This window comes from Oryx dammah, unplaced genomic scaffold (genome assembly GCF_014754425.2).
Source record: "Oryx dammah isolate SB20612 unplaced genomic scaffold, SCBI_Odam_1.1 HiC_scaffold_27, whole genome shotgun sequence".
Classification (NCBI taxonomy): Eukaryota; Metazoa; Chordata; class Mammalia; order Artiodactyla; family Bovidae; genus Oryx; species Oryx dammah.
Window position 1 is genome coordinate 28,534,033 of NW_024070211.1, and position 26,717 is coordinate 28,560,749.

A 26,717-nucleotide genomic window follows, 5' to 3' on the forward strand; every position below is an offset into this window, starting at 1 on the left:
GATGAGAAGAAAGATGGGAAAGTTCCAGGGTCACTGATAAATTAACCAGCCTGGGGATATTACATGTGGCCTCTTGTTATGTAAGAGAGTAAATGTCCTTATTAGCAACATTTTCTACATTTTGCAACCCAAAGCTCCCTTGGTGATACACCTGTTGTGGCAGCTCATCTTAATAAAAATGAACATTTGATTCACCCAGGTGGAATTTTTGCCATGTATTGGCAACATATATTGGTAGCTGTGATGGTAGCAGTGGAATGATCATTGAGCTTCCCAATCAACTTTAGAGAGCCTCCCCTCACAGCTCTGGAAAGACTCCTGATACAGTGACATCATATCCTGTGGATTCATATTCTGTTTACTTGTTTTTATTTTTATTGATTTATTTCTGTTTACTTGTTTTTAATTTTAAATTACTGCCAGGGCTTTATAAATACATTTAATATATAGCTGTCTGATTTTTAAGAAAATATTTATTTATTTATTTTTGGCTATGTTGTGAAAGTTTTTCTCTGGTTGTGGTGAGAGGGTAGCAGCTCTCTAGTTGTAGTGCAGCGGCTTCTCATTGCTATGACTTCTCTTGTTGCAGAGCACAAGCTCTAGGTGTCGAGGCTTCAGTAGTCATGGCTCCTCTGGGATCGACAGCACAGGCTCAATAGTAGAGGTATATGGGCTTTAATTGTTCTGTGACATGTGGGATCTTCCCAGATCAGGGACTGAACCCATGTTTCCTGCATTGACAGGCAGATTCTTTACCACTGAGCCACCAGAGAAGCCCGAGCTGTCTGATTTTAAATATTTTAAAAATTTATTTATCTATTTATTTTATTGTTTTTGGCTGTGCTGGGTCTTCATTTGTGTGTGTGGGCTTTCTCTAGTTGCAGAGAGCAGGCTCTAGAACTGGGCTCAGTAGTTGTAGTACACAGGCTTAGTTGCTCCATGGCATGTGGGAGCCTCCCAGATCAGGGATCAAACAAATGTCCCCTGCATTGGCAGGCGAATTCTTAACCACTGGACCACCAAAAGCAAAAGTATTTCGTCGCTCAGTCGAGTGTGACTCTTTGCAACTCCATGGACTGTAGCCCACTAGGCTCCTCTGTCCATGGAATTCTCCAGGCAAGAAAATGGAGTGGGTAGCCATTTCCTTCTTCAGGGGATCTTTCTGACCTAGGGAGCAAACCTGGGTCTCCTGCATTCCAGGCAGATTCTTTACCATCAGAACCACCAGGGAAAGCCTAATTTATTTTTCATGTTAAAATATAATCATTTGGTTTTAAGAATTTTATTTATTCATTTTCTCCCCCCTACACTCATGACTTTAGAGTTGTTGGTTTTCAATTTTTGAAACCTTATTTGGAACAGACCTCAGCTGGTAAAGAATCCACCTGCAATTCGGGAAACCTGGGTTCAATCCCTGGATTGGGAAGATCCCCTGGAAGGGAACAGCTACCCACTCCAATATTCTGACCTGGAGAATTCCATGGACTGTATAGTCCATGGGGTCGCAAAGAGTCGGACACAACTGAGCGACTTTCACTTCACTTCACAAACAAACAGAAACGCTGCCTCTGTCCCTTTTCCTACTCCATGAATGCTCAGATAGTCAAAAGCTTAGAGAACCCTAAAAGTAAATTCTTTGCAGCTCTGTCTTGAGCATGAGCCGGAGTGTTTTAACTTCCAGAGACCCCGAGAGAACACAAGAGAGAATGAAGCCCTCATAGTTTCTTTTTTCTCAGGCCAGACTTTTCCTGACTGATGGGATATAGTCCAGATTAAGCTATTCATGCCAATCAGCAGCCTAGGAGCTTCCCAAGATTTGAAAGGACGATGAACAGACCAAAGCCACCACCTCCCTACATAGTGTGGCTGTAGGCTCCTTGTGTCCTGAATAAAGGAATAAGGAGGAACAGTGAGAAATCCAATAACACTTTCCACATTGAAAGGGCTGTGTCAAAAGATCAGTCAGTTCAGTTCAGTCGCTCAGTTGGGTCTGACTCTTTGCAACCCCATGAATCACAGCACACCAGGCCTCCCTGTCCATCACCAACTCCCAGAGTTCACTCAGACTCACATCCATTGAGTCAGTGATGCCATCCAGCCATCTGTCATCCCCTTCTCCTCCAGCCCCCAATCCCTCCCAGCATCAGAGTCTTTTCCAGTGAGTCAACTCTTTGCATGAGGTAGCCAAAGTACTAGAGTTTCAGCTTTAGCATCATTCCTTCTAAAGTAATCCCAGGGCTGATCTCCTTCAGGATGGACAGGTTGGATCTTCTTGCAGTCCAAGGGATTCTCAAGAGTCTTCTTCAACACCACAGTTCAAAAACATCAATTCTTCGGCACTCTGCCTTCTTCACAGTCCAACTCTCACATCCATACATAACCACAGGAAAAACCATAGCCTTGACTAGACGGACCTTTGTTGGCAAAGTAATGTCTCTGCTTTTGAATATGCTATCTAGGCTGGTCATAACTTTTCTTCCAAGGAGTAAGCATCTTTTAATTTCATGGCTGCAATCACCATCTGCAGTGATTTTGGAGCCCCCCAAAATAAAGTCTGACACTGTTTCCACTGTTTCCCCATCTATTTCCCATGAACTGATGGGACCAGATGCCATGTTCTTCTTTTTCTGAATGTTGAGCTTTAAACCAACTTTTTCACTCTCCTCTTTCACTTTCATCAAGAGACTTTTTAGCTCCTCTTCACTTTCTGCCATAAGGGTGGTGTCATCTACATATCTGAGGTGATTGATATTTCTCCCAGCAATCTTGATCCCAGCTTGTGTTTCTTCCAGCCCAGCATTTCTCATGATGTACTCTGCATATCAGTTAAATAAGCAGGGTGACACTATACAGCCTTGACATACTCCTTTTCCTATTTGAAACCAGTCTGTTGTTCCATGTCCAGTTCTAACTGTTGCTTCCTGACCTGCATACAGATTTCTCAAGAGGCAGGTCAGGTGGTCTGGTATTCCCATCTCTTTCAGAATTTTCCACAGTTTATTGTGATCCACACAGTCAAAGGCTTTGGCATAGTCAATAAAGCAGAAATAGATGTTTTTCTGGAACTCGCTTGTTTTTTCCACGATCCAGCGGATGTTGGCAATTTGATCCCTGGTTCCTCTGCCTTTTCTAAAACCAGCTTGAACATCAGGGAGTTCACAGTTCATGTATTGCTGAAGCCTGGCTTGGAGAATTTTGAGCATTACTTTACTAGCATGTGAGATGAGTGGGCGGGTCATGGTGGAGAGGTCTGACAGAATGTGGTCCACTGGAGAAGAGAATGGCAAACCACTTCAGTATTCTTGCCTTGAGAACCCCACGAACAGTATGAAAAGGCAAAATGATAGGATACTGAAAGAGGAACTTCCCAGGTCAGTAGGTACCCAACATGGTACTGGAGATCAGTGGAGAAATAACTCCAGAAAGAATGAAGGGATGGAGCCAAAGCAAAAACAATACCCAGTTGTGGATGTGACTATTTAGAAGCAAGGTCCAATGCTGTAAAGAGCAATATTGCATAGGAACCTGGAATGTCAGGTCCATGAATCAAGGCAAATTGGAAGTGGTCAACCAAGAGATGGCAAGAGTGAATGTCGACATTCTAGGAATCAGCGAACTAAAATGGAATGGAATGTGTGAATTTAACTCAGATGACCATTATATCTACTACTGCGGGCAGGAATCCCTCAGAAGAAATGGAGTAGCCATCATGGTCAACAAAAGAGTCCGAAATGCAGTACTTGGATGCAATCTCAAAAACAACAGAATGATCTCTGTTCATTTCCAAGGCAAACCATTCAATATCACAGTAATCCAAGTCTATGCCCTAACCAGTAATGCTGAAGAAGCTGAAGTGTCAAAAGATATCAATTAGCAATTGAGCATTGCTTCAGTCGTTTGTTTTGTAGATCAACAAAGCACACGCAGACTTGCTAAGCAGCTTTGTGCTTCAGCTGAGTTGCAGTCTCCCACAGGCACAGCAGGAATAGGCTCCTCTACAAATCAGCAGGTGGAGCCACAGCCAGACACTTCCTATATCAGCTTCAGCAGGTTTAAAGCAGACAAGGTCAAAGTGAGGATGTCAGTAAGGATGTCTCGGGCCCAAATCTACTTGAATATTAATTTAACAGTTTTCTGTTTAGTGGTTTTCCTCCTCCTCAGTTGACTCTTTAGCGAGCTTCCCCAGTGGCTCAGTGGTAAAGAATCTGCCTGCAGTGCAGGAGCCACAGGAGACGTGGGTCAGGAGTATCCTCTGGAGAAGGAAATGGCACTCTGCTCCAGTATTCTTGCTTGGAAAATCCCTGAACAGAGGAGCCTGGCGGGCTACAGTCCATAGGGTCACAAAGAGTCAAACACGACTTAGTAACTAAACAATAACTGTTGACTCTTAGAGAAATAGTGCATACTAAAAGGGAAAGAAAAACCATTTTGCCGACTGTCATGTCCTACGATTACTCATCTCTTAGTTTATTTAATTCCCCATGAAAGCCTTTTGAAGTGGATATTATGCATTCCCATTTTGTAGATAAAGGAAACTGAGATCGGGAGAGATGAAGTCATTGGTTTATGGAGATGGACTTTGAACCCAAGATTGGGCATAGCCTTAAGTCCCATGTTCTTTCATTATACAACACTGCCTCTCCCACATCAACTCTGTAACCTCCTCAGTAACTGAAAAGATCTTAAGTGGTGATTTTCTCAGAGTGTGGAAAATCCCAAATCTCTCCATGGGTTATCAATATTCAAACACCCTTTCAGCGCAAGTGAAGTGTGTTAGTCGCTCAGTTGTGTCCAACTGTTTCTGACCCCACAGACTATAGCCTGCCAGGCTCCTTTGTCCACGTTAAAATTTTGAGCACAAAAAGGTTTGTTTATAAAGCATTGTTGCATCCCACAGACTTCAAGAGGAATCAAAGATGTCAATGGACAAAATAAACTTCCATTGCAAGAATAATAGTGTCTTTGTTCTAGAGCAAAGACACTTTAAACAACTATATTAGGAACAGGATACTGTCAAAATTAATATAGGGACTTCCCCAGTGGTCCAGTGGTTAAGAATCTGCCTTCCAGGACTTCCTTGGTGGTTCAGTGGCTAAGACTCCGACCTCCCAACACAGGGGCCTTGGGTTCCATTCCTGGTCAGGGAGCTAGATCCCACAGGCTACAACTAAGAGTTCAAATGCTGCAACTAAAGATCCCATATACCACAACTAAAGCCCTAAAGCAGCCAAATAAATAAATAAAACTAAATATATTTTAAAAAATACTCCTTCCAAGGCAGGGGAAGCTGGTTTGATCCCTGACTTGGGAACTACGATCCCACAAGCCACAGAGCAACTAAGCCATGAGCTGAAACTAGAGAAAAGCCTGAGCGCTCCAATGAAGACCCAGTGCAGCCAAAAAATTTTAAAGTTAATATAGGTCCTCTGCATCCGAATCTCAATCTAGAGTCAATGAAATTGAAGAAGATGGATACAAATCAGAAATTTTCCACTTGAAACAAAACTTTACCTTGCTACAAAACTTTACCTTGCTACAAATTAAAAAAAAATAAAAAACAAATATAACCACCTAAAGAAACAAAAAGATCTCAAAGTTACCAAATGAGGTAAAATTATTTGAACAAGAAAAAGTTGGGGAACTGTATTTGAAGTTAGATTCATAACCATCTCTTCACATTCTTTTGAGTAGTGCAACACCAGAAAGAGCTTCTATCAATCCCTGTCAGGCTCTCCTGTCCATAGAATTCTCCAGGCAAGAATACTGGAGTGGGCTGCCATTTCCTTCTCCAGGTCTCCTGCATTGCAGCCAGCTTCTAGAGCCACCAGGGAAACCCAAAGGAAAACACGAGGTGTAAAACTAATGCCATGATTTGGATCAAGGTACTATTCAAATATCTATCACTATTTAAATAACCAGGTGTGGAAGCTCTTTGATTGGAAATGACTTCAGATCCCAGGAGATCTGAAGATGGGCCTGGCTCTCCCTTCACTGAGGTTTGCCTTGCTTTCTCAGGTATACGATATAGTGAAACAAACTTTGTGATAACATTCAGCTACTTGTCCTGAAGTGCCTTAGCTCTCCCATGGATTAATTGAAGACTCTTAATTTAGGCATATAGTTCAAATTCACGTGATTTTACAGGTTACATTTATTTGATTCAATCCAAGACTTATCAGATTTTATACAAGGCCCTGGGCATAGAGGTGACTAACTTAAGGTCTCTACCCTGTAGTTGTTCAATGTCCAGAGGAGGAGGGTGATAGTGAGGGAGAGGGCCTCCTTGCATCTAATAGGTAGGATGCTGCTAAACATTTGACAATGAACAGAACAGCTCCTATCACCACCAGCAAAGAATTATTTGGATCAAAATGTCAGTAGTGCATATAGTCAATAGTACTGATAAAGCTTGATTTAATGAAGTATAAAACTGGAGTTCTTCTGAGTGAGTTCAAATTGCAGTGCCAATAACTACTAGCTGTTAGAGGTTGACACACTAGCAAAATGACTTCACTGGTATTTCAGTATTTATTTTACAGAAAACAATAATTTACTTTTAAAGCCAAATATCAAGCATTTTAAAAAGTAAAATTTCTTGATATCTTTGAAAGACACACACACAACTAAATGTAAAAATGTAAGCTTAAAATTCATGAATGTTAAATACACATTAATATTTTAATATGGATGTTAGATATAAAATTAATGAAGTATTATTTTAGAGTAAAAAACTAAATGCCAATAAAAGTAAAAATATAAAAATAATTGGAAATAAAGTTATTTGCTCTTTCTTTTAAATGAAATTTATTTTTACATCTTTATTTTATTTTATTTTGGTCACCTGGTTTGTGGGATCTTAGTTCCTGGTTGTTTGTTGTTCATTTGCTAAGTTGTCTTACTCTATGCAGTCCCGTGGGCTGCAGCACACAAAGCTCCCCTGTCCTTCACTATCTCTGGAGTTTGCTCAAACTCATGTCCATTGAGTTGGTGATGCTATCTAGCCAGTGGACCAGGGCTCAAATCTGAGCCCATGGGAGCATGGAATCTTAACCACTGGACCATCAGGGAATTCCCTATTTGCTGTTTTTTAAAATAGTGATCTCTTAAAGAAAATATATTAAGATATCACTATTAAATTGTAAGTGTATTTTTGGTACAAATTTTTCTAGCTGCTTTAAAAAGCTCTTTCTGGTGTTGTATTTCTCAAAGGAATGTGAAGAGATGGTTATAAATCTAACTTCAAATATAGTTCCCCAACTTCTCCTCATTCAAATAATTTCATCTCATTTGGTAACTTTGAGTTATTTTTGTTTCTCTAGGTGGATATATGGGCTTCCCTCATAGCTCAGTTGGTAAAAGAATCTAGCACGCCAGGCCTCCCTGTCCATCACCAACTCCTGGAGTTCACTCAGACTCACGTCCATTGAGTCCGTGATGCCATCCAGCCATCTCATCCTCGGTCGTCCCCTTCTCCTCCTGCCCCCAATCTCTCCCAGCATCACAGTCTTTTCCAGTGAGTCAGCTCTTCGCATGAGGTGGCCAAAGTACTGGAGTTTCAGCTTTAGCATCATTCCTTCCAAAGAAATCCCAGGGCTGATCTCCTTCAGAATGGACTGGTTGGATCTCCTTGCAGTCCAAGGGACTCTCAACAGTCTTCTCCAACACCACAGTTCAAAAGCATCAATTCTTTGGTGCTCAGCCTTCTTCACAGTCCAACTCTCACATCCATACATGACCACTGGAAAAACCATAGCCTTGACTAGATGGACCTTAGTCAGGTGGATATATAAATATATTTTTAATTTCTAGCAAAGTATAGTTTTGTTTCAAGTGGAAAATCTCTGATTTGTATCCATCTTCTTCAATTTAACTGACTCTAGATTGAGATTCTGATGCAGAAGACCTATATTAATTTAAAAAATTTTGGCTGCACTGGGTCTTTGTTGGGGTTCTTGGGCTTTTCTCCAGTTGTGGTTTAGTTGCTCTGTGGCATATGGGATCTTATTTCTCAGATCAGGGATCAAACCAGCTTCCCCTGCATTGGAAGAAGGATTCTTCTTTTTCTTTTTTCTTTTAAGTTTTACTTATTTATTTGGCCACTCCATGGCTTTAGCTGCGATACATGGAATCTTTAGTTGCAGCATTTGAACTCTTAGTTGCGGCCTGTGGGATCTAGCTCCCTGACCGGGAATGGAACCCAGGGCATCTGTGTTGGGAGCTCAGAGTCTTAGCCACTGAACCACCAAGGAAGTCCTGGAAGGCAGATTCTTAACCACTGGACCACTGGGAAGTCCCTATATTAATTTTGACAGTATCCTGTTCCTAATATACTTGTTTAAAGTGTCTTTGAACTAGAATAATTATTCTTGCAATAGAATTGACATCTTTTGATTCCTCTTGAAGTCTGTGGGATGCAACAATGTTTTATAAACAAATCTTTGTGTGTTCAAAATTTTAACATGGCTATACCTCATTTATAAATCATTCAGAATTCAGATTTCTTTTTCCAATGTTGAAAGAATATTCCTACCTCAACTAAAATTCTATTTTGGTACTTTAAGATATGAGTATGTGAGAATAACAAAATGCTGAAAACCAGTATTTTAATCACAACCAGCTATGCAACTTTGGGCAAGCCATTTTACCACTATGCCTCAATTTCCTCGTCTGTAAAATGGGGGTAGGGTGGATAGTTCTTACAGTAAAGCAGGATGGTGAAGATTACAGAAAGGATACATAAACTTAACATATGTGTATTTTTTATATCCTGTGTATAATATATTGTTACAAATTTGTTCATTTATTTGTCTTTATTTTTATAATGTGTAGCTTGTTGGCCCAAATTCTTGAATATAATTTCCAGATTGGTTTGGTGTAATTGTTTTAAAATATGTCCACAAGGGAATTCCCTGGCAGTCCAATGGTTAGGCCTCAGTGCTTTCACTTCCGTGACCTAGGTTCAATCCATGGTCAGGGAACTAAGATCCTGCAATCAGCATGGCCCCCCCAAAAAAAGTCCACAATTTTTTTTCCCTACTTTTCCCTTAAAGAGCATGAGCTGGACTCAGTAACTTGCTTCTAATGTATATAGTGTGGTGGAAGTGATAGAGCGTGACTTTTGACACTAGGTCATAAAAAGTACTGTGGCTTTCTTTTTGCTCTCCTGGACCATTTGCTCCAGCTAAGGAAGCTTTGGTGTTGTCATGACACTCAACCAACCATGTGCTGTGCTGCTGCTCTTAGTTGCTCAGTCATGTCTGACTCTTTGCGACCCCATGGACCATACATAGCCTGCCAGACTCCTCTGTCCATGGGGATTCTCAGGCGAGAATACTGGTGTGGGTAGCCTATCCTTTCTCCAGGGGGTCTTCCGACCCTGGAATCAAACCGGGATCTCCTGCATTGCAGGAGGATTCTTTACCACCTGAGCTACCAGGGAAGCCCCCAAACAACCAGGTTAGTGTGATGAGGGAGAGGTTAGTATCGTGAGGAACTGAAGCCTCTTGTCAACAGCAAGTATCATGGGAGCAATCTATCCACATACACATACACCTATATGTGCCATACACTGTGCTCATACGAAGATTCTATGTGATCTTTGGAAAAACAGCAGTATACTGAGTAAGCATTATACAGGTCTCCTATCGGGGCGTGATGTGAGACATCAGGGAAACCTTCAAAAATGGGGTGTGGTCTGAAGTACATCTTAAAAGACAAGTGTTTAGCAAGTGGAGGAATGAGAGGTGGGAGTGTAGAGCAGGGGTGGAGGAGAGCAATGCAGCTGAGTGGAGGAAAGGATAATCTTTTGGGGGTTTGGTGCTGTAAAGAGCAAGACAGGGCAGATCTCAGAAGGCTTCTTAACGGTATTAGGAAGCTTGAATGATACCTTGTAGGAGAGCCTTGATTACTATTAAACAGTGGAAAGATCATCTAATTTGTATTTTTCAATTATTTAGCCACATTGTTGGGCATAAATTTTGGTAGGAGACAAGAGTGTGGGCAGAGAAACTGTTGAGATGCAGAGGGTGTGAATCAGGGCTGTGGCGGGGAGTGAATCAAGAAATAATTAGAACATCAGTTTAGCAGCAACTCGGGATTGACTGGGTATGGGATGAGAGAGAAGGAAGTAGGTCTTTAGAGTTAGTGGTGGAAACAAGCATGATAAAAAACACAGAAAAAGCCTATCTGTGTAGGGAAGTTGGGGGTGGAAGGTGAGGGAAAGAGCATGTGTTCAGTTTCTGGTATGTTGAGCAGAAGTGCCCATGGGACATTCAAATGGAGATGCCTAGTCAAAAGTTCTGGGAAAAGAGCTAAGATTTAGAAGTCATCAGCATATGAGTGGAAACTAAATGGGTGAACATGTGAAAATGTTCAGGCAGAGTGCAAAGAAAAAGTGAGCCAGGGATAGACTCAGTGCAAAACCAAAACTTAAGGCATTAGGAGGAGGAAGTCCATGAGACTTCAGACACTAAAAGCAAAATAACATGGTGATATACTGTCTTTGCATGATGGAAAATTCTTACACTCTCTGTCCTTGATCTTTGTACTTATAAAGATCTTTTAAATCTGTTTTGCAATATCCCTTGAACAGAGAAACAAATTCTGCCTACATGGTTATTTTTTTTTAATTTATTTTTTATTGAAGGATAATTGCTTTACAGAATTTTGCTGTTTTCTGTCAAACCTCAACATGAATCAGCCATAGGTATATATATATATCCCCTCCCTTTTGAAACTCCTTCCCATCTCTTTCCCCATCCCACCCCTCTAGGTTGATACAGAGCCCCTGTTTGAGTTTCCTGAGCCATACAGAAAATTCCCATTGGCTATCTATTTTATATATGGTAATATAAGTTTCCATGTTATTCTTTCCATACATCTCACCCTCTCCTCCCCTCCCCCAACGTCCATAAGTCTGTTCTCTATGTCTGTTTCTCCACTGTTGCCCTGTAAATAAATTCTTCAGTACCATTTTTCTAGATTCTGTATATATGTGTTAGAATATTTATCTTTCCCTTTCTGATTCACTTCACTCTGTATAATAGGTTCTAAATTCATCCACCTCATTAGAACTGACTCAAACACATTCCCTTTTATGACTGAGCAATATTCCATTGTGTGTATATACCACAACTTCTTTATCCATTCATATGTTGATGGACCTGCCTACACGATTATTAATCAAACTCTGCTCAAAGATTGTCTACCCTCAGAAGTCCTACAGATAACCCTGCAAAGTTTGATAGCCACTGAAGTGATTTAATTTTGCATTCCCTTCTTGGCTTAAACATTCTCTGTTCCTTCACAATTCCCCATGTGCTCCATGTGATGGAATTTTCAGCATTTATTTCTGGTGATTCCCTTCTGGATACTCTTCAATTTGTCGCTTTGTCCACAAGTGTAGCAAGGCACCCTATGGAAGTATTCTAATTTGTGCACAGTACACCTTAGCTGTTATATTCTCCCCAGTAATACAGTCTAAAATTAAGTTTATGAGCAGCAACATTATACTATTAGCTGTTAGAACACATAAAGTGCATTGCCCTCCCCTGCAAACATAACCATGTAACTAAGCCTGATGAACTATGGACGGAGGTTCGTGACATTGTACAGGAGACAGGGATCAAGACCATCCCCATGGAAAAGAAATGCAAAAAAGCAAAATGGCTGTCTGAGGAGGCCTTACAAATAGCTGTGAAAAGAAGAGAGGCAAAAAGCAAAGGAGAAAAGGAAAGATATAAGCATCTGAATGCAGAGTTCCAAAGAATAGCAAGAAGAGATAAGAAAGCCTTCTCAGCGATCAATGCAAAAAAATCGAGGAAAACAGAATGGGAAAGACTAGAGATCTCTTCAAGAAAATTAGAGATACTAAGGGAACATTTCATGCAAAGATGGGCTCGATAAAGGACAGAAATGGTCTGGACCTAACAGAAGCAGCAGATATTAAGAAGAAGTAGCAAGAATACACAGAAGAACTGTACAAAAAAGATCTTCATGACCCAGATAATCATGATGGTGTGATCATTCACCTAGAGCCAGACATCCTGGAATGTGAAGTCAAGTGGGCCTTAGAAAGCATCACTACAAACAAAGCTAGTGGAGGTGATGGAATTCCAGTTGAGCTATTTCAAATCCTGAAAGATGATGCTGTGAAAGTGCTGCACTCAATATGCCAGCACATTTGGAAAACTCAGCAGTGGTCACAGGACTGGAAAAGGTCAGTTTTCATTGCAATCCCAAAGAAAGGCAATGCCAAAGAATGCTCAAACTACCACACAATTGCACTCATCTCACATGCTAGTAAAGTAATGCTCAAAATTCTCCAAGCCAGACTTCAGCAATACGTGAACTGTGAACTCCCTGATGTTCAAGCTGGTTTTAGGAGAGGCAGAGGAACCAGAGATCAAATTGCCAACATCTGCTGGATCATGGAAAAAGGAAGAGAGTTCCAGAAAAACATCTATTTCTGCTTTATTGACTATGCCAAAGCCTTTGACTGTGTGGATCACAATAAACTGTGGAAAATTCTGAAAGAGATGGGAATACCAGACCACCTGACCTGCCTCTTGAGAAATCTGTATGCAGGTCAGGAAGCAACAGTTAGAACTGGACATGGAACAACAGACTGGTTCCAAATAGGAAGAGGAGTACGTCAAGGCTATATATTGTCACCCTGCTTATTTAACTTATATGCAGAGTACATCATGAGAAACGCTGGGCTGGAAGAAGCACAAGCTGGGATCAAGGTTGCTGGGAGAAATATCAATCACCTCAGATATGCAGATGACACCACCCTTATGGCAGAAAGTGAAGAGGAACCAAAGAGCCTCTTGATGAAAGAGGAGAGTGAAAAAGTTGGCTTAAAGCTCAACATTCAGAAAGCGAAGATCATGGCATCTTGTCCCATCAGTTCATGGGAAATAGATGAGGAAACAGTGGAAACAGTGTCAGACTTTATTTTTGGGGGCTCCAATATCACTGTAGATGGTGATTGCAGCCATGAGATTAAAAGATGCTTACTCCTTGGAAGGAAAGTTATGACCAACCTAGATAGCATATTCAAAAGCAGAGATATTACTTTGCCAACAAAGGTCCGTCTAGTCAAGGCTATGGTTTTTCCAGTGGTCATGCACGGATGTGAGAGTTGGACTGTGAAGAAAGCTGAGCACAGAAGAATTGATGCTTTTGAACTGTGGTGTTGGAGAAGACTCTTGCGAGTCCCTTGGACTGCAAGGAGATCCAACTAGTCCATTCTAAAGGAGATCAGTCCTGGGTGTTCATTGGAAGGACTGATGCTGAAGCTGAAACTCCAATACTTTGGCCACCTCGTGCGAAGAGTTGACTCATTGGAAAAGACCCTGATGCTGGGAGGGATTGGGGGCAGGAGGAGAAGGGGATGACAGAGGATGAGATGGCTGGATAGCATCACCGACTTGATGGACATGAGTTTGAGTGAACTCTGGGAGAGAGTGATGGACAGGGAGGCCTGGCATGCTGTGATTCATGGGGTCGCAAAGAGTCGGACATGACTGAGGGACTGAACTGAACTAAACTGAACCCTTCTTTCCCCAGGCTGTACTTCAAGTTTTTTGTTTAGCCTAACTGTAGGTTTCATATTTCTGCTTAATTTTTCTTTCACTCATATGAAAAGCTTTCTTCTTGTCCCTTTCATCATGAGGCAGAAAATGGCCAGAATACCTGGTAATGAAAAACTGTAGACAAATATGTAACAGCCATTGGACCAGGGCAAGTGTCAAGAATGGACTCTCATGGAACTCCAAACATTTGGTTAATGTTCTGACCCAGTACAGTCTTCTGGCTCTGTCTTCAAACTGCAAGTTAAACAAGGAAATAAAGGTGGGGCCACGGCAGCAATTGTTGTTTGGATTAATTCTATTTTTTCCTGAATTGTCTGTTTGATGATTAGAACTGTTTGCCCATTCTCTTCAGACATTTCTAGATGATTACAAGTTCATGTTTCTCCAACAGCAAGACAGGGAGGACCCTTGAATCCCTGAAAGCCTTTCAGGCAAATGTGAAACGCATGGAAGGAAAAAACTCACACACACTTAGAAGAGATGCAGCACAGAAGTCAACCTCAAGGGGTCGGGCAGCAGTGCCAGATCGAGCTTCCAGCTGAATGGAGGCCAAGGCTGGGAACTCATGAAAAAAGCCATCTGTCCAGTTTTGGGCTCTCCTCTGAATGTTGTTCTTCCCCCAAAGAGCAAGGACTGCTAAGAGACCAGTCTTTGTGGAGCTGGGATAAGCAGACTGCTCCTGTGTCATTCCCACATCCTTGAGCATATTCGCATCTGGGCCCTGTTGATGGACTGCTGCTGCTAAGTCACTTCAGTCATGTCCGACTCTGCACGACCCCATAGACGGCAGCCCACCAGGCTCCGCCGTCCCTGGGATTCTCCAGGCAAGAACACTGGAGTGGGTTGTCATTTCCTTCTCCAATGCATGAAAGTGAAAAGTGAAAGTGAAGTTGCTCAGTCGAGTCTGACCCTCAGCGACCCCATGGACTGCAGCCTTCCAGGCTCGTCTATCCATGGGATATTCCAGGCAAGATTACTGGAATGGGGTGCCATTGCCTTCTCCATATTGATGGACAGAGGCTCCCTATTATAGGGTGACTGCTGGAGCCAGACTGCCTGGATTTGGATTCTGGCTCCATCGTGAACTAAGGCCGTGGCTTTGTGAAAGGTAACTTCTATAAAATAACAGTATCTTATGTCAGGGTCCTGATGGAAAAACAGTATAGATCACCTAGAGGAGTGCTGAGCAGGAATGTTGCATTGTTAGTGTAGACACTGTTTCTTTCACGTTCCTGGGCTTGGAATCAGTCTTGCATCTCTTTTTGACTGTGCTCTGTGGCATGTAGGATCTTAGTTCCATGACTAGGGATCTAACCCTCGCCCCCTATAGTGGAAGCGTAGTCTTAACCACCAGACTGCCAGGAAAGTTTAATACTCTTTTATTGATCAATTGATGACTGCACTGGGTGGGTCTTTGTTGTTGCACACAAGCTTTCTCTAGTTGTGGCGAGTGGAGGCTCCTCTCCAGTTGTGATGGGACGCACAGGATTCTCTTGGGGAGCACAGGCTCTAGGTGAGAGGGCTTCAGCAGTTATGGTGCAGGGGCTCAGTAGGTGAAGATCAAGGGCTCAGTAGTTTTGGCACATGGGCATAGTTGCCCTGCAGCATGTTGGATCTTCCTAGACTAGGGGTCAAACCAGTGTCTCCTGCACTAGCAGGAGGATTCTTAACCACTGGATCATGAGGAGAGCCCCTTGGAATCAATTTTAACACAGGTATAGTCCTGCTTGTTTGCTTCTATCAGGAGAGACAAATGAGGATTGAGGGAGTTAACCGTCAGTACATAGATGGGTAAGGACTTCTTACGTGTTAAGCTTGTGGACAACACTAGAAAACAACTGTTGTGGTGCCCAGTGGTCTCAAGTTTCTGATTGGGAAGCTGAAGCAGTTTCCTCCTGCACATACTTATTTGCACATGCTAAAACTTACTAAGCATATCACAGAGAACTCGGCTAAGGGCAGGTTAGGGCTGTCAGGGTAATCCTTGCTTCTGGCCTTGTTTTGCACCAAAGTAAATAATCAGCCAGGAGCAAACAGGGGACAAGGCAGGAGGGGCAGAGCACAGAGGGAGACAGAGCTCAGTGAGGCAGGCAGCAGCAGTTCTAGCCATCAACACTTTATTTTTCCAGTCAACACCTGCACAGATGTTACTGTCCATTTCCTGACCCTAGTAGGGGGTCCCACCACACTTGGACCATGGCCCAGAGAAACAGATCTCCTTACTCCTAAGATAAGAAAGCCCCTCGTCCCACAAGACAAAGGTCCTGCTCACTACCACAGCGCTGGCGTATGTGCTGTGGGATCCCTGCTCTCATCCTGTATAGGGAAGGGCCAGGATGAACGAGGGCAAGGGTGCAGTGGAGGTTCCACGGGCTACAGTGACTTAAGTGCATTAACTACTGACCTGACCCACCACCCCAGGTTTCATCTGTACCTCCCAGACGGGAGACTCCCTAAAGCTTAGCTGGGGCCTGCTGGGGAGGAAGAGCTGGTAAAGAGTGGGGATTGAGCTGCTAAGGACAGGACACAGGCAGGGAAGTAAAGCAGAGAGGGGCTGGGATAGGAAAGAAAAATGATAAAGTGCCTGAACTAAACAACTGAGTGGGACACAAGGACAGAGCAGCACAGGTCCCTGAGGAAAGGAGGAAAAAGAAAAGGACAAACTGTCAGGGCTTGGGGCATTGTGGAATGAGACTAGAGATGAGGCAGGGAGGCAAGTGGGAAGGACTCCCCTAGCCCTGTTCATAACCACTAAACCCAAATGTAAAATTATTTACAAACTTAAAACAAATCCCAGGTACTGTCCCAGGCCTGGGACGGCAGGCAGGCAGGCAGGCAGGCAGGCAGGCAGGCGGAGGGTGGACTGGCTCCATCTGATAGCCAGCTTCCCCACATATTGCTCCTCCCCAGGAGAGCAGGGAAAGGAGCCAACAGTGACATCCTTAGCCAGGAAGCCCTACTGTGCCTGCAACTCGCTCCCCCAGGCTTATGGCTCTGCCACGGCCTGATCCTCCTGGTCTGACTGTACCAGAGACGGGGTGTCGGGCCCTAGGGGTGGAGGGGGTGGAGCATCAGGGGGCTCTGGGCATGTCTCTGGACCCAACCCCATCTCTGCATTTAGCTGCTCCAGCTCCCCCTGATCCAGCAACTCGAAGTCCTCAGTGGTGAGTGCCTCTTCTTCCTCAGGGGCAGGCAGGGGCTGGGGTGAGTCCTGGGGCAGAGATGGGAGTACGGAGCGGGAGGGGACTGGGTCACTTTCCGCAAGGCCAAGTAGGGGCGACAGAGTGCTGGGAGGAGTGGTGAGGTCACCACTCACTGCCTCCAGGCTCAGTGTCTCCGCTGGTCCTCCAGGGGAGAGCATCACTCCATCTGTGGGAGACCCTGCCCCATTGAAGTGCGTGTTCACAAAGTGAAGGGGGGATGAGAGCTGAAGCAAGGCTTCCTTGGATGCCACATCTTCTTCCTCCAAGTCCAGGTCTTGTCGTGAGAGGGCCTGAGGAGAGCCCAGCAGGTCTTCAGGAGGGGCCAGGTCTGTCTCCTCTCCCTCCCCTAGCTCCCGACTCAGGGCCTCCTCTGGTTCACTTGGCAGGCTCTGCTGGTCCAAATCTGTGCAGAAAACAAAGGGCCAGGAATGGGCCTGCTGTTCTGAGCAGCTGCAACGGACCACTCAGTTCAAGGATGAGAACTCAGGACATAGGATGCTAGGCCAGGCCTTAGGTATTAAGGTCTTTCAGAAACTTGGTGTACAACTAGGGATGAGCTCCCCAAAGAAAACATTTATGGGGGCAATCACCAGAGAGCACAGCCAGCATCCCATGACAGGGAACAGGAAGATCAAGAAGGACAAAGGACTTCCCATACCCTCCGAAACGTCAGTTAGTTGTGGAGTGGTTGCCCGGGAGACAGAGAAGCCACCGCTTTCCAAAATAGAAGCCTCCTCATCTGACAGCTCTGAGTCTGTAATGGCCAAAGCCAGTGCTGTTTTCTTCACATCCACCTGCAGGGGAACCACGATGAACACAACAGACAAAGGGGTGAGAGAGCCCATTTCCAGGAGCATCCCTGCCCTGCCACCGACTCCCATCCCCTTGAGAGGTGGCTGCTCTAAAGCAGATTCTCCCCCAGCCCTATATTCGACAGCCCATCGCCCCTGGACCCCTGGACCTCACCACTGGGGAGAAGCCAGCCAGTTCTGCCTCGCTCTCACTCTCTGTCTCCGCCAGTGGCTCATCACCTCCGGGCGGTGCATTCTTCCCCTGCCGCTCTGGAGAACAACAGCAGGGCAGTGACCAAGCAAGAACAGAGATGGGGGACAAACATAGCCACAGGTGTCTGGAGACTAAATCCCAGGGCATTTCACAAGCCTCAAACCAAGGTCCTCCCCACCTTCCCCTTCTGGGTCATGGGATCCCCTTACTCCTTTTGTCGTGTTTGTGATGCAGGGCATCAGCTTCTGCCTTCATGCTGTAGTCCAGCTGCATAAGGAGGGGCTCCAGGCGCGTGTACATCCTCTGGATCAGTTCATGATACACCACCAGGGGCCATAGCAGGATACTCAGCACTGAGGGTCAGAGAGTCCACTCAGAGCTCCCTATGCCTGTTACCTAAGAGCCCTCATTCAACTGATGCCTAAACATGAAAGGCTGAAGGAGACAAAGTCCCTTCCTGAGGCTGTGCCAACTTCTTCCCACATCCACTGCCCTCCTTCCACTAATCCCACAGCATCCTCCTGAAGATCTCTGTAAATGGGTAAATGGGCAAAGAGAGTACAACAACCCCACTTGGGTCAGTCAAAGAAAAGAAGACAAAGAAAGGGCTTTGGAAAGGGCAGGGGCCAGATGCTACTCACAGACAATGTAGGAAATCATAATCCCTGGCACATAGTGTCCCAGCACAGCCAGCACAGCACAGCCAGAGCAGACACGCGCACAGAACTGCAGAGAAGAGCACAGGGTCTAAGAACAGGAGACTGAGGTATGTGCTCCACTTATCCGGGGAAAGAAATATTATTGCTCCACTGGTGGAAGGAAGGGCATGTCCTCTAAGAACACAGTGATCCAGTTTAGTCAAGAGGATGCCCAGGATCATCGATTCAGGAAGTTTGCAACTGACATAGCCAAACACCTATAATTCAAACTTGGTCTCTCTTGGCAAGAAATAGTGTCAGGACACCAAAAGCTTACTCTGCCTCTTGTATCAGGCTACTAGCAGTAAATTTTGCCTCAAGAAGGCCCCAGGCCTTATCCTTCGTCTCCAGTCAAGGAGTTTGAGTCACTCCTCCCCATCCCTACCTCCATTTCTCCACAGGGTAGAGCACTGTTGTGTGATGAGGGGGAGGTTACCTGAGCTGGATTCTGCCTCTTGTACTGCAGCAGCTCCTGCAGATGAATCTGGAAGGTGAGCCAGCTCTCAGCCAGGTATCTGCACAACTCGGGCACACTCAGCAGGTGCGGCCGGGCTCCTGACCCCGCACCCTCACTGGGGAGACATGATATGACCCCTGGAGGCCTCAGACACCAGCTTCCTAGGCACTCAAATCCCTCTGAGAATGCCCATGAGCTCTGTAGTGTAAGAAAGTGGACAACCCTGCCTCCCAAAGGGAGGCTGTCTGGGACCTGGGAAATAAAGCCCGGGGCTCCCAACCCTTTGCCCTGAAAACAGCAGGCACACAAACACCTACACAAGAACTCGGGACCAAGCTTGCTACAGTGCATTCACTATGCTGGAGGCTGTGCCTGCAGAAACTCCATACTGCTCTGCACCGTGGCGGTGACACTGGCACCAAAGCAAGACAGGGTTTGGACATTTGTCTGTTCTTCAAGGGGTGGTCTGCACTCACCTGTCAGAGTGTGGCTCCTCCGGGGATGATGCTATAGAGAGGGAAGGGAGACAAATTACTGAGGGGCAGAGCTCTGGGAAACACTCCCCAAGCCAGAAACAGTTGCCCTTCCTCCGCAGTCCCAAAGCGCTTCTCCAAATGCCTTCTGCAGGAAGTATTACATTGTTACGTTGTTTGTATGTCTCCTTCCTCAGGCTTTACCCTTTTCAACAATAGGAACCCCATCTTATTCATATTCACATGTACATACACCCCAAAGAGCTCACACACAACCTGGCACCCAGTCCTCTAAACTGTCTATTAAATAAACATGTGGACAAGAAAACGCTGGGAAGAACTAGTATTCCCACCATATGTGAAGTCCTACCATATGAAGTGTATTTATAAATTCAAGAATATCCTCCTCCTTATGAAACTGGAGATCGAGTGACTTTTATAAGGTCACGTACAGGGTAAACGGGAAGCAGGCAATGGAACCCAGGCAATCTGGATGCGGAGTCCACAATCTTTACTACTACTACACACAATAAAGACTGAAGTCAGGAGAAGAGGGCGGCAGAGGTTGGGATGGTTAGACAGCATCACCACTCAATGGATAAGAATCAGACACGATTTAGCGACTTAACAACCACACAATAATATGAATTTTGAGAAAGGGGAAATTTATTTCCCATCTGAGGAAGTAAGCAGTCGTGCTTTGGGAGGCAGGTGGCCTGCGGTACATGTGTCTCACCATTCAACCGAAGCCGGGTGGGTCAGGCACAAAACAAGTGCTCACTGGAGCTTGCTGAATGAATCAAGTCACACTCACCAGAGATGTCAGGGAGGAAGCGAGGCTGCCACAAATCCAGCAGAAAATAGGCCAAAAGTGAGATGCTGAGTAGGAAGAAGGGCCGTAGGGAGGACGAAGACAGCAACCTTAGGGAGAGACAGGCACTCAGCGGTGAGTGGGTGAGAGAGGATCCTACACCCATCGCGAAAGGCCGAAAAGCGCCCACTGATAGGGGAATGGGAACCTCCAGGCCGAATTCGACATCCGAAGACAGAGGAAAGGGGCAACCCAGGCTGACAACGATCTTTAAACTCCAGGAGGTGGACCAGCCCTCCAGGACAAGCGTCTTCCCCAGAAAGGGGAACGGTACTCCGGGCTCGCCCGCCCCCGCTCTCCCGCGCTGCCCGGCCCCGCCCCCTCCTCCCCGGCCGTTACCAGAAGAGGCCGTTGAGCGCGGCCGCCGTGACTAGGCTGTGCAGCGGCTTCTCCCACACCAGCAGCCGCTGCGCTGCGGCCAACACCGCCTCCCAGCCGCGGAGCCGCAGCCACAGCGTCGTGGCGAGGCGTCCCACCGCCTCGGCCGTGGCCGCCTCCTCCTCCGCCTCGCCGGTGGCCTCGCCCATGCCCAGGCCCAGGCCCAGGGTCAGGCCCAGCCCCGGGCCCCCACCAGTGCCGGTGTTGCCACCGCCACCGCCACTCGCCATAGCCCCGCCGCAGCCGCCGCCCGAGCCCGCGAGGAGCCAGGGCTGCGCGGCCGCCGCCTGGGGCGCGTCAGGCGGAAGGGGGCGCACACCGCGGAGAGGGCCGCCCAGGCCGCGGACGGGCGTCACGTGACGGCGGAGCGACGAGCCCGGCACGTGATGTGCCCTAACCTCCCGGATAGGGTGACCGGCGCCTGCGCGCAGGGGGTTGCCGGTGACCCTGCTCCTACGCAGGTGTGTGTCTTGGCGGCGCTGGGCGGTGTCTCCCTCTTCCTGATAGAGGGGCTGTATCTCCGCTTTTGCCCACCCCAGCCAATTTTCTTCCCCCTGTGTGGGCAGGGCGGCTAGGGAGGCCGGTCCTGGCCTGGATTCCTGGTGTGAGGCAGCCCGAAGCGGCAGGAAGTCAGCTTCCGGATGCCCCCGTGGGATCTTTCTGCTCTGGTTAGGGCGGCGGCCGTCCCTTTACTCAACCCTCGACGTACTGGTCCTCCCAGTTCCCTCTCAGCAAATAAACACCAGCGCGTGACTCGATCGACTCAAAAACAGAAAAGTTGTTTCCGTCTCAACTTTCTGTTAAACTCTTCCTCCTTTCACGCATCGGAACTCCTTCCAATACCTTAAGCGAGTTACTGGGGTCTCAAAGTCGAAAGCTCTGTTTAGGTGCTATTTACTCTTGGCGGGGGCGTTAACACCACTTATTGAGGCTTCCAACGTAACAAGCGTGTTGTTAACGTGTTCCCTAAAGAACATTTAATCTCGGCAATAATCCTACAAAATATATAGCCAAAAATCAGTGCCCTTGCTACTTTGTACACAATTCACCAGTTAAAATTTTTGTACTCTTGCTGATTTTACTTTTTAAATGTATATTGTTTTGTGTGTGCATACATCTCCCCTTTAAAAGAAAACAGTTGCGAGCAACTCCCTGTCCCGAGTCTTTATTTACATTTATATCTACACCGGCACGAAAAGGTCAGCCGGGCTCGCTCGTCCTCAAGTGTGCCACGGTCCCCTAGGAATTGTCCCAATTTCTCAGACACGCTGGGGCTCAGCGATATCAGGAATTCTAGCCCAGTTCCTTCCCAGCGGTCGAAGCCGGCGGCTTGGCCCAACTGGCCGCAGGAAGTGCCCGGCGCTGACTTCGCCCGCGACGCCCCCGCGGCTTGTAAACACCGGGCAGACGCGCGGCGCGGCAAAGGCACAGCACGTGCCTCAAAGCCAGGACTCCTCTCTACTCGGTGAGGTGGGCGCCCGGGCCCTGGAGCTCCACGCCCCGAGTCTGGAGCCCAGAACCCGAAGCCGGGAGCCCCGCCCGGAGCGGAACAGGAAGAGGCTCTGCTGCCCGGCCCCGCCTGCCGCGGCTGGCGCGAGGGGAGGGGGCTGCACCGGCAAGGGCGGCGGCCCGCGGGAGGGAGCCCGGCGGACAGGTGGGCGGGCGGGCAGGGACGGCTCCGCGGCCCCTTTAGAACTCGTTCCCTTCTCTTCGTAGAACAGTGGCTGGCGGCGCGATGGACCTGGCCGGGCTCCTGCTGGACGAAGAAGGCACCTTCTCCCTTACCGGCTTCCAGGACTTCACGGTGAGCTCGCGGCCCGCCGCCTCCCTATCCTCCCAGCGCTTGGAGCCGCGACCGCGGGCGCTCCCTCCGCGCCCCCCCACCGGAGCGCGAGCGGGGCTGCGAGCTCGCCTGATGGCTCTGCTGGAGAACTAGGCGGTAGCCGCTTGACCCGTGCCTACTCGAGGCCCTGGCTCCTTGGGCCCATGGGGACAGCCGCGGGGTACAGGAATGGGGTAGGAGGTAACCTGCCCGGCCCCTTCTTGGAGAACTTCTCCTCCAGAGCCCTCGGTGAGGAGGACTCCACCCGCTGTGGACATAGAGCCACTAGCAAACAATCCAGAGAATGCGGGGCTGGGTGGGGCACGGGCCCCACTAGCCCTGAGGCAGGCCTATCGCCCCGTAGCCCCCTTCCAGCCAGGAGCCAGGATCTTCATCATACCCTTCCTGCCCTTCACCCTCCACCCACCTCCTGCCCTGTTTCAGTTCCTCCCAGGACACCAGAAGCTGAGTGCCCGGATCCGAAGGAGACTCTACTATGGCTGGGACTGGGACACCGACTGTACCCTGGAGGAGCTCTCCAGCCCCGTGGCAGGTTAGACAGTGTTGTACGACCGGACAAGTGAGAAGCCTGAAAGTGGGGTTGTCAGCTGTCATCAAAATGACTCTAGGTGTAGCCTGTGAACTACACTGCCTCTTGATAGCTAGTATGTTTGACGGGTGTAAGAACTAGGTTTGTATTTCATTTTTTCCTTAAATCCAGATGAGTAGGAAATATTGCTGCCTTACAAATTTATATTATTCTTGATCTATATACTAGAAACTTAATTTTCCAAGCATATCTATCGTATATTTCCCTCATTAACAAGACATGTTTATCTTCTCAAATGAGCTAGAGTGAAGGACGCATCTAGGTAATTGCAGGTGACAGGGAAATACGCCTTCCTGCTGGAAGGAGCTGGAATTCAAATTTGGAATAGGCCTTTTGTTTCAGCATGGGAGAATTGGATCTCTGCTTTGTTACTGTGGTCCTGTCTCCAAGACCTCAGAGAATGTAGATCTGGGTCTTCTGCTGATAGCAGTGGGCCCAGCTGTGGGGGAGTTGTTTGCTCAGTCTATTATCCTTCTGCCTCTGCAGATATTGCTGTGGAACTCCTGCAGAAGGCAGCCCCCAGTCCTATTCGTCGGCTGCAGAAGAAATATGTAGCCCACGTGTCCCGGTGAGTTCACAGTTGAGAGATACAGAGTGAGAGTGTTTGGGCTCTAAAGAGAGGGGAACAGTTATCTCTAAAGAGAACTTGTAAAGATACAGGGATGAGCATCATAAGTTACAAGAACCGAAAGGTCCTTGCGTTTAATTCCTAATGCTTTCTGATACCCAGAGAGGCTTGCATCTCTCCGTGTGCTATGATGCTGGCTCTGGTATACATTGAGCGGCTCCGGCATAGAAACCCGGACTACCTACAGCATGTGTCATCCTCTGACTTGTTCCTGATCTCCATGGTAAGATGCCCCCTTCCCTTCATCTCCCTGGTAAGCCCGGAGCCAGGTGTGAGCTGTACTGATACCACCTCTGGTTCCTCTGCAGATGGTGGCCAGTAAGTACCTCTATGACGAAGGGGAGGAGGAAGAGGTCTTCAATGATGAATGGGGAGCTGCTGGGGGTGTGGCCGTGCCCACTCTCAATGCCCTGGAGAGGGGCTTCCTGAGTGCCATGGTGAATAGCTCTTCTCTCTCTTGCTCTGTTTTCCTGGCCTGTTTTTATGTTCTTTTCATCCTTTGTTTTTTTTATCTCCCAGCTTCCTATGGTCTCTTCATTTATCTTTCTGTTTGTCCTCTTTATGTCTTCCCTTATTAGCATCTTCCCCTCTAGCTTTTCTGGAATAAGCACAGTCTTTGGAGGTTCCTGGCATGGTGAAGTCAGAAGTGGAGACCTCCCATTGTCAGTCTTCCAGGTCCCACAGAGTACACTCTGAGCCAGAGTTTATCTTACTGGGCTCTGGGTATTTTCTTTCAGACTTTGCCTTCCCCTAGATTCTGGGCTTCCTATGGGCATGAACCATTCCCAGGATTATTTTTTGCCCCTTGCTTTTAATGGAGGGTGCAATGTGAAACCAGATATGTGGTGATTAAATAAGTTAATACATAAAAGTTTTTGGAACAGTATCTGGCACATGGTAAGAGCCAAGTGTTACCTGTAGTGGAGGTTGTAGTTGCTGCTGTGGGTCTGGTTATTAATTGACTGTGGTTCATGTCCAAGTCTGGTTGGATGCTCTTCCCTTTATCCACAGGATTGGCGGCTCTACACTGATCCTCGGGAAATCTTTGAGGTGCTGAGCTGGCTGGAGGGCTGGTAGGTTCTAGGAATTGGGAAGAGGGACTTGAGGATTTGGAGGCTGAGGCCTAAGCCATAGGAGCTAAACAGAGGTGAGGGGGTGGGGGGAGAAAACGAGAAAGAGAATCGCCCAAGGTCATGGTTCCGAAACGAGTCTGCTCTCCTCTGTGTGATCACCTTTGGAAGAGTGGGAGAAGCTTATTTAAAATACAGATCTTGGTCTCACCTTTATCTTTGGAATCAACGGGTAGTCTAGGAGTCTGTACATTTAACAAGTTCCTCGGTGTTCCCTGGTAGGTCCCCAGGGGAATGAGGGTGCCGGTGGGCAGCTGCAGGAAGATTGCAGACCCTCTCTGTGTTTTCTCCTATCCCTGCAGCGTGGCTGAGCAGCAGGGGCGCCGGCGGGGCTGGTACACCTACACAGACCTGTGTGTGCTGCTGGAGCAGCCTGCCTGGCAACTGGCGCTGGGCTCCCTCTGTCAGCGGCTGGCAAAGGTGAGGCAGGTTAGGAAGCAGAGGGAGCTTGAGCTGGCTGATGATGTAAAGCAAATACAGAATGGCTCAGGAGATGGGTTGGAAGTAGATGGTGACTGAGAGCTCTAAGCTGAGTCCACGTGTCCAGAGATAAGGGATGGGTATGTTAAAGACAGTTAAAGACAGGGTTCAGGGGAAGGGGATTTGGGCACTGATGTTTCTTAACTCCTCTCCCCCAGCTGTCCTGCCTGTTGGCTATGGCATATGTGAGCAGCGTGGCCCTCGCTGTGGCATCGATGGCCGTAATACACCAGTCCTTAGGGCTGTCCTGCAGCCCCCCGCCTGGCCCTCCAGACCTTGGACTGGCCTCCAGGTGCCTTTTGGAACCCTGCATACCTTCTCCCATGCCACAGTGCCTGCCATCTCCTGCTAACATCTCCGGCTGCCTGGAAGGCGATGTAGTGTTGCGTTCACTGTGGGGCAGTCTGCTAGCCTCACTGACTCCCCCACCGTTGCCTCCTCCAGATCCTCCTGCTCCTCCCACTCTTCTTCATAGCTGCCCCCTTTGCCAGAAGCTCCAGAAGGACTCCCCAACCTGCCGTGCCTGCCACCACCTCAACCATACTGTCCCCACGGGGCCCCCCAGTCCTTGGTCCCACTCCCATGGCATGGCTCCCCCCTGGCCTTGGAGCCCAATGCCTCCTCTGCTCCCACAGCCCCAGCAATGTTCCCTTTTCAGCATCATGGAACTGGCCCGCCTGAAGTCTTTCATTTTCCCAGGCTAGGTATGGTTCTGAGGAATGCGTTAAGAGGATTTGGGAGTCCCTGAGAGCCTGGAGGGGCAAAGCTTGATCTGGGTCCTTGGCTGGTCTCCTGTCCTCCTGGGTGATGGAGCTTAAGGGGGTCGTGTGGCAGAAGGACTGAAGGTCACTTGCTCTTCTGTCCCTCCGGGGCTGCCTGCCTGGCCAGGGCAGTGGTGGTTCCAGGGAAAGCCTCAGCTCAGTGACCAGGGGCACGTCACAGGTGGGCAGGGGCAAGGTTCCTGCCTCTCCTGTCCCCTGGGCCCTTCTAGACTTCTGCTTTTGAGTTTCCTAGGATTGGATGAGGGGGGGAGGAAACATTGACCAGGGTCTGCTTGATGTCCCTGAGGTAGGAGAGGCGGGGACTGACAGGGCCACCCATGGTAGGAGTTGCTGAGGGAAGGCGGGAGGCGGGGAACCTCCCACACTCATGCCAAGTCTAGAAGAACCAGGGGCTGCTGGGACCTTCACCCCGGCCCTTTTGTCTTCCAACATTCTCTTCTTAGTCCCCTGCTCCTGGGCTTTCCTCTCTTCCGGTTCCTCTCCTGGGTGTTCTCTTCATGGGCCTCTCTGGCCACTGCTTTATATCTGGATTTTTCACGCTTTTGTAGAACTAAGGTTTCAATAAACAGTTTTAGTTGCATG

At 47.5% G+C, this 26,717-nt stretch overlaps 2 protein-coding genes across 3 annotated transcripts; one reads left to right on the forward strand and one right to left on the reverse strand.

The window, feature by feature from the left end:
* Nucleotides 1-15,694: 15,694 nt before the first annotated feature.
* On the reverse strand, nt 15,695-21,004 carry RETREG2 (reticulophagy regulator family member 2). Of its 2 annotated transcripts, none has more exons than XM_040228307.1 (9): nt 20,645-21,004; nt 20,249-20,355; nt 19,438-19,468; nt 18,941-19,076; nt 18,448-18,532; nt 18,016-18,159; nt 17,768-17,862; nt 17,460-17,595; nt 15,695-17,204 (listed from the first exon to the last, which is right to left on the reverse strand). In XM_040228307.1, exons 1-9 carry the CDS (start codon nt 20,911-20,913, stop codon nt 16,585-16,587), a joined length of 1,623 nt encoding a protein of 540 aa, XP_040084241.1. In that variant the 5' UTR covers nt 20,914-21,004; the 3' UTR covers nt 15,695-16,584. The 2 variants fall into 2 exon arrangements, with proteins under 2 accessions (XP_040084241.1, XP_040084242.1); XM_040228308.1 differs by having other exon boundaries at nt 15,699-17,204; nt 18,941-18,988; nt 20,645-20,720.
* A 1,239-nt stretch (nt 21,005-22,243) lies between these two features.
* On the forward strand, nt 22,244-26,717 carry CNPPD1 (cyclin Pas1/PHO80 domain containing 1). The gene is made up of 8 exons (XM_040228309.1): nt 22,244-22,487; nt 22,950-23,058; nt 23,602-23,683; nt 23,846-23,966; nt 24,052-24,180; nt 24,755-24,816; nt 25,176-25,293; nt 25,512-26,717. The coding sequence occupies exons 1-8, from the start codon at nt 22,419-22,421 to the stop codon at nt 26,055-26,057; spliced, it is 1,236 nt and encodes a 411-aa protein (XP_040084243.1). The 5' UTR covers nt 22,244-22,418; the 3' UTR covers nt 26,058-26,717.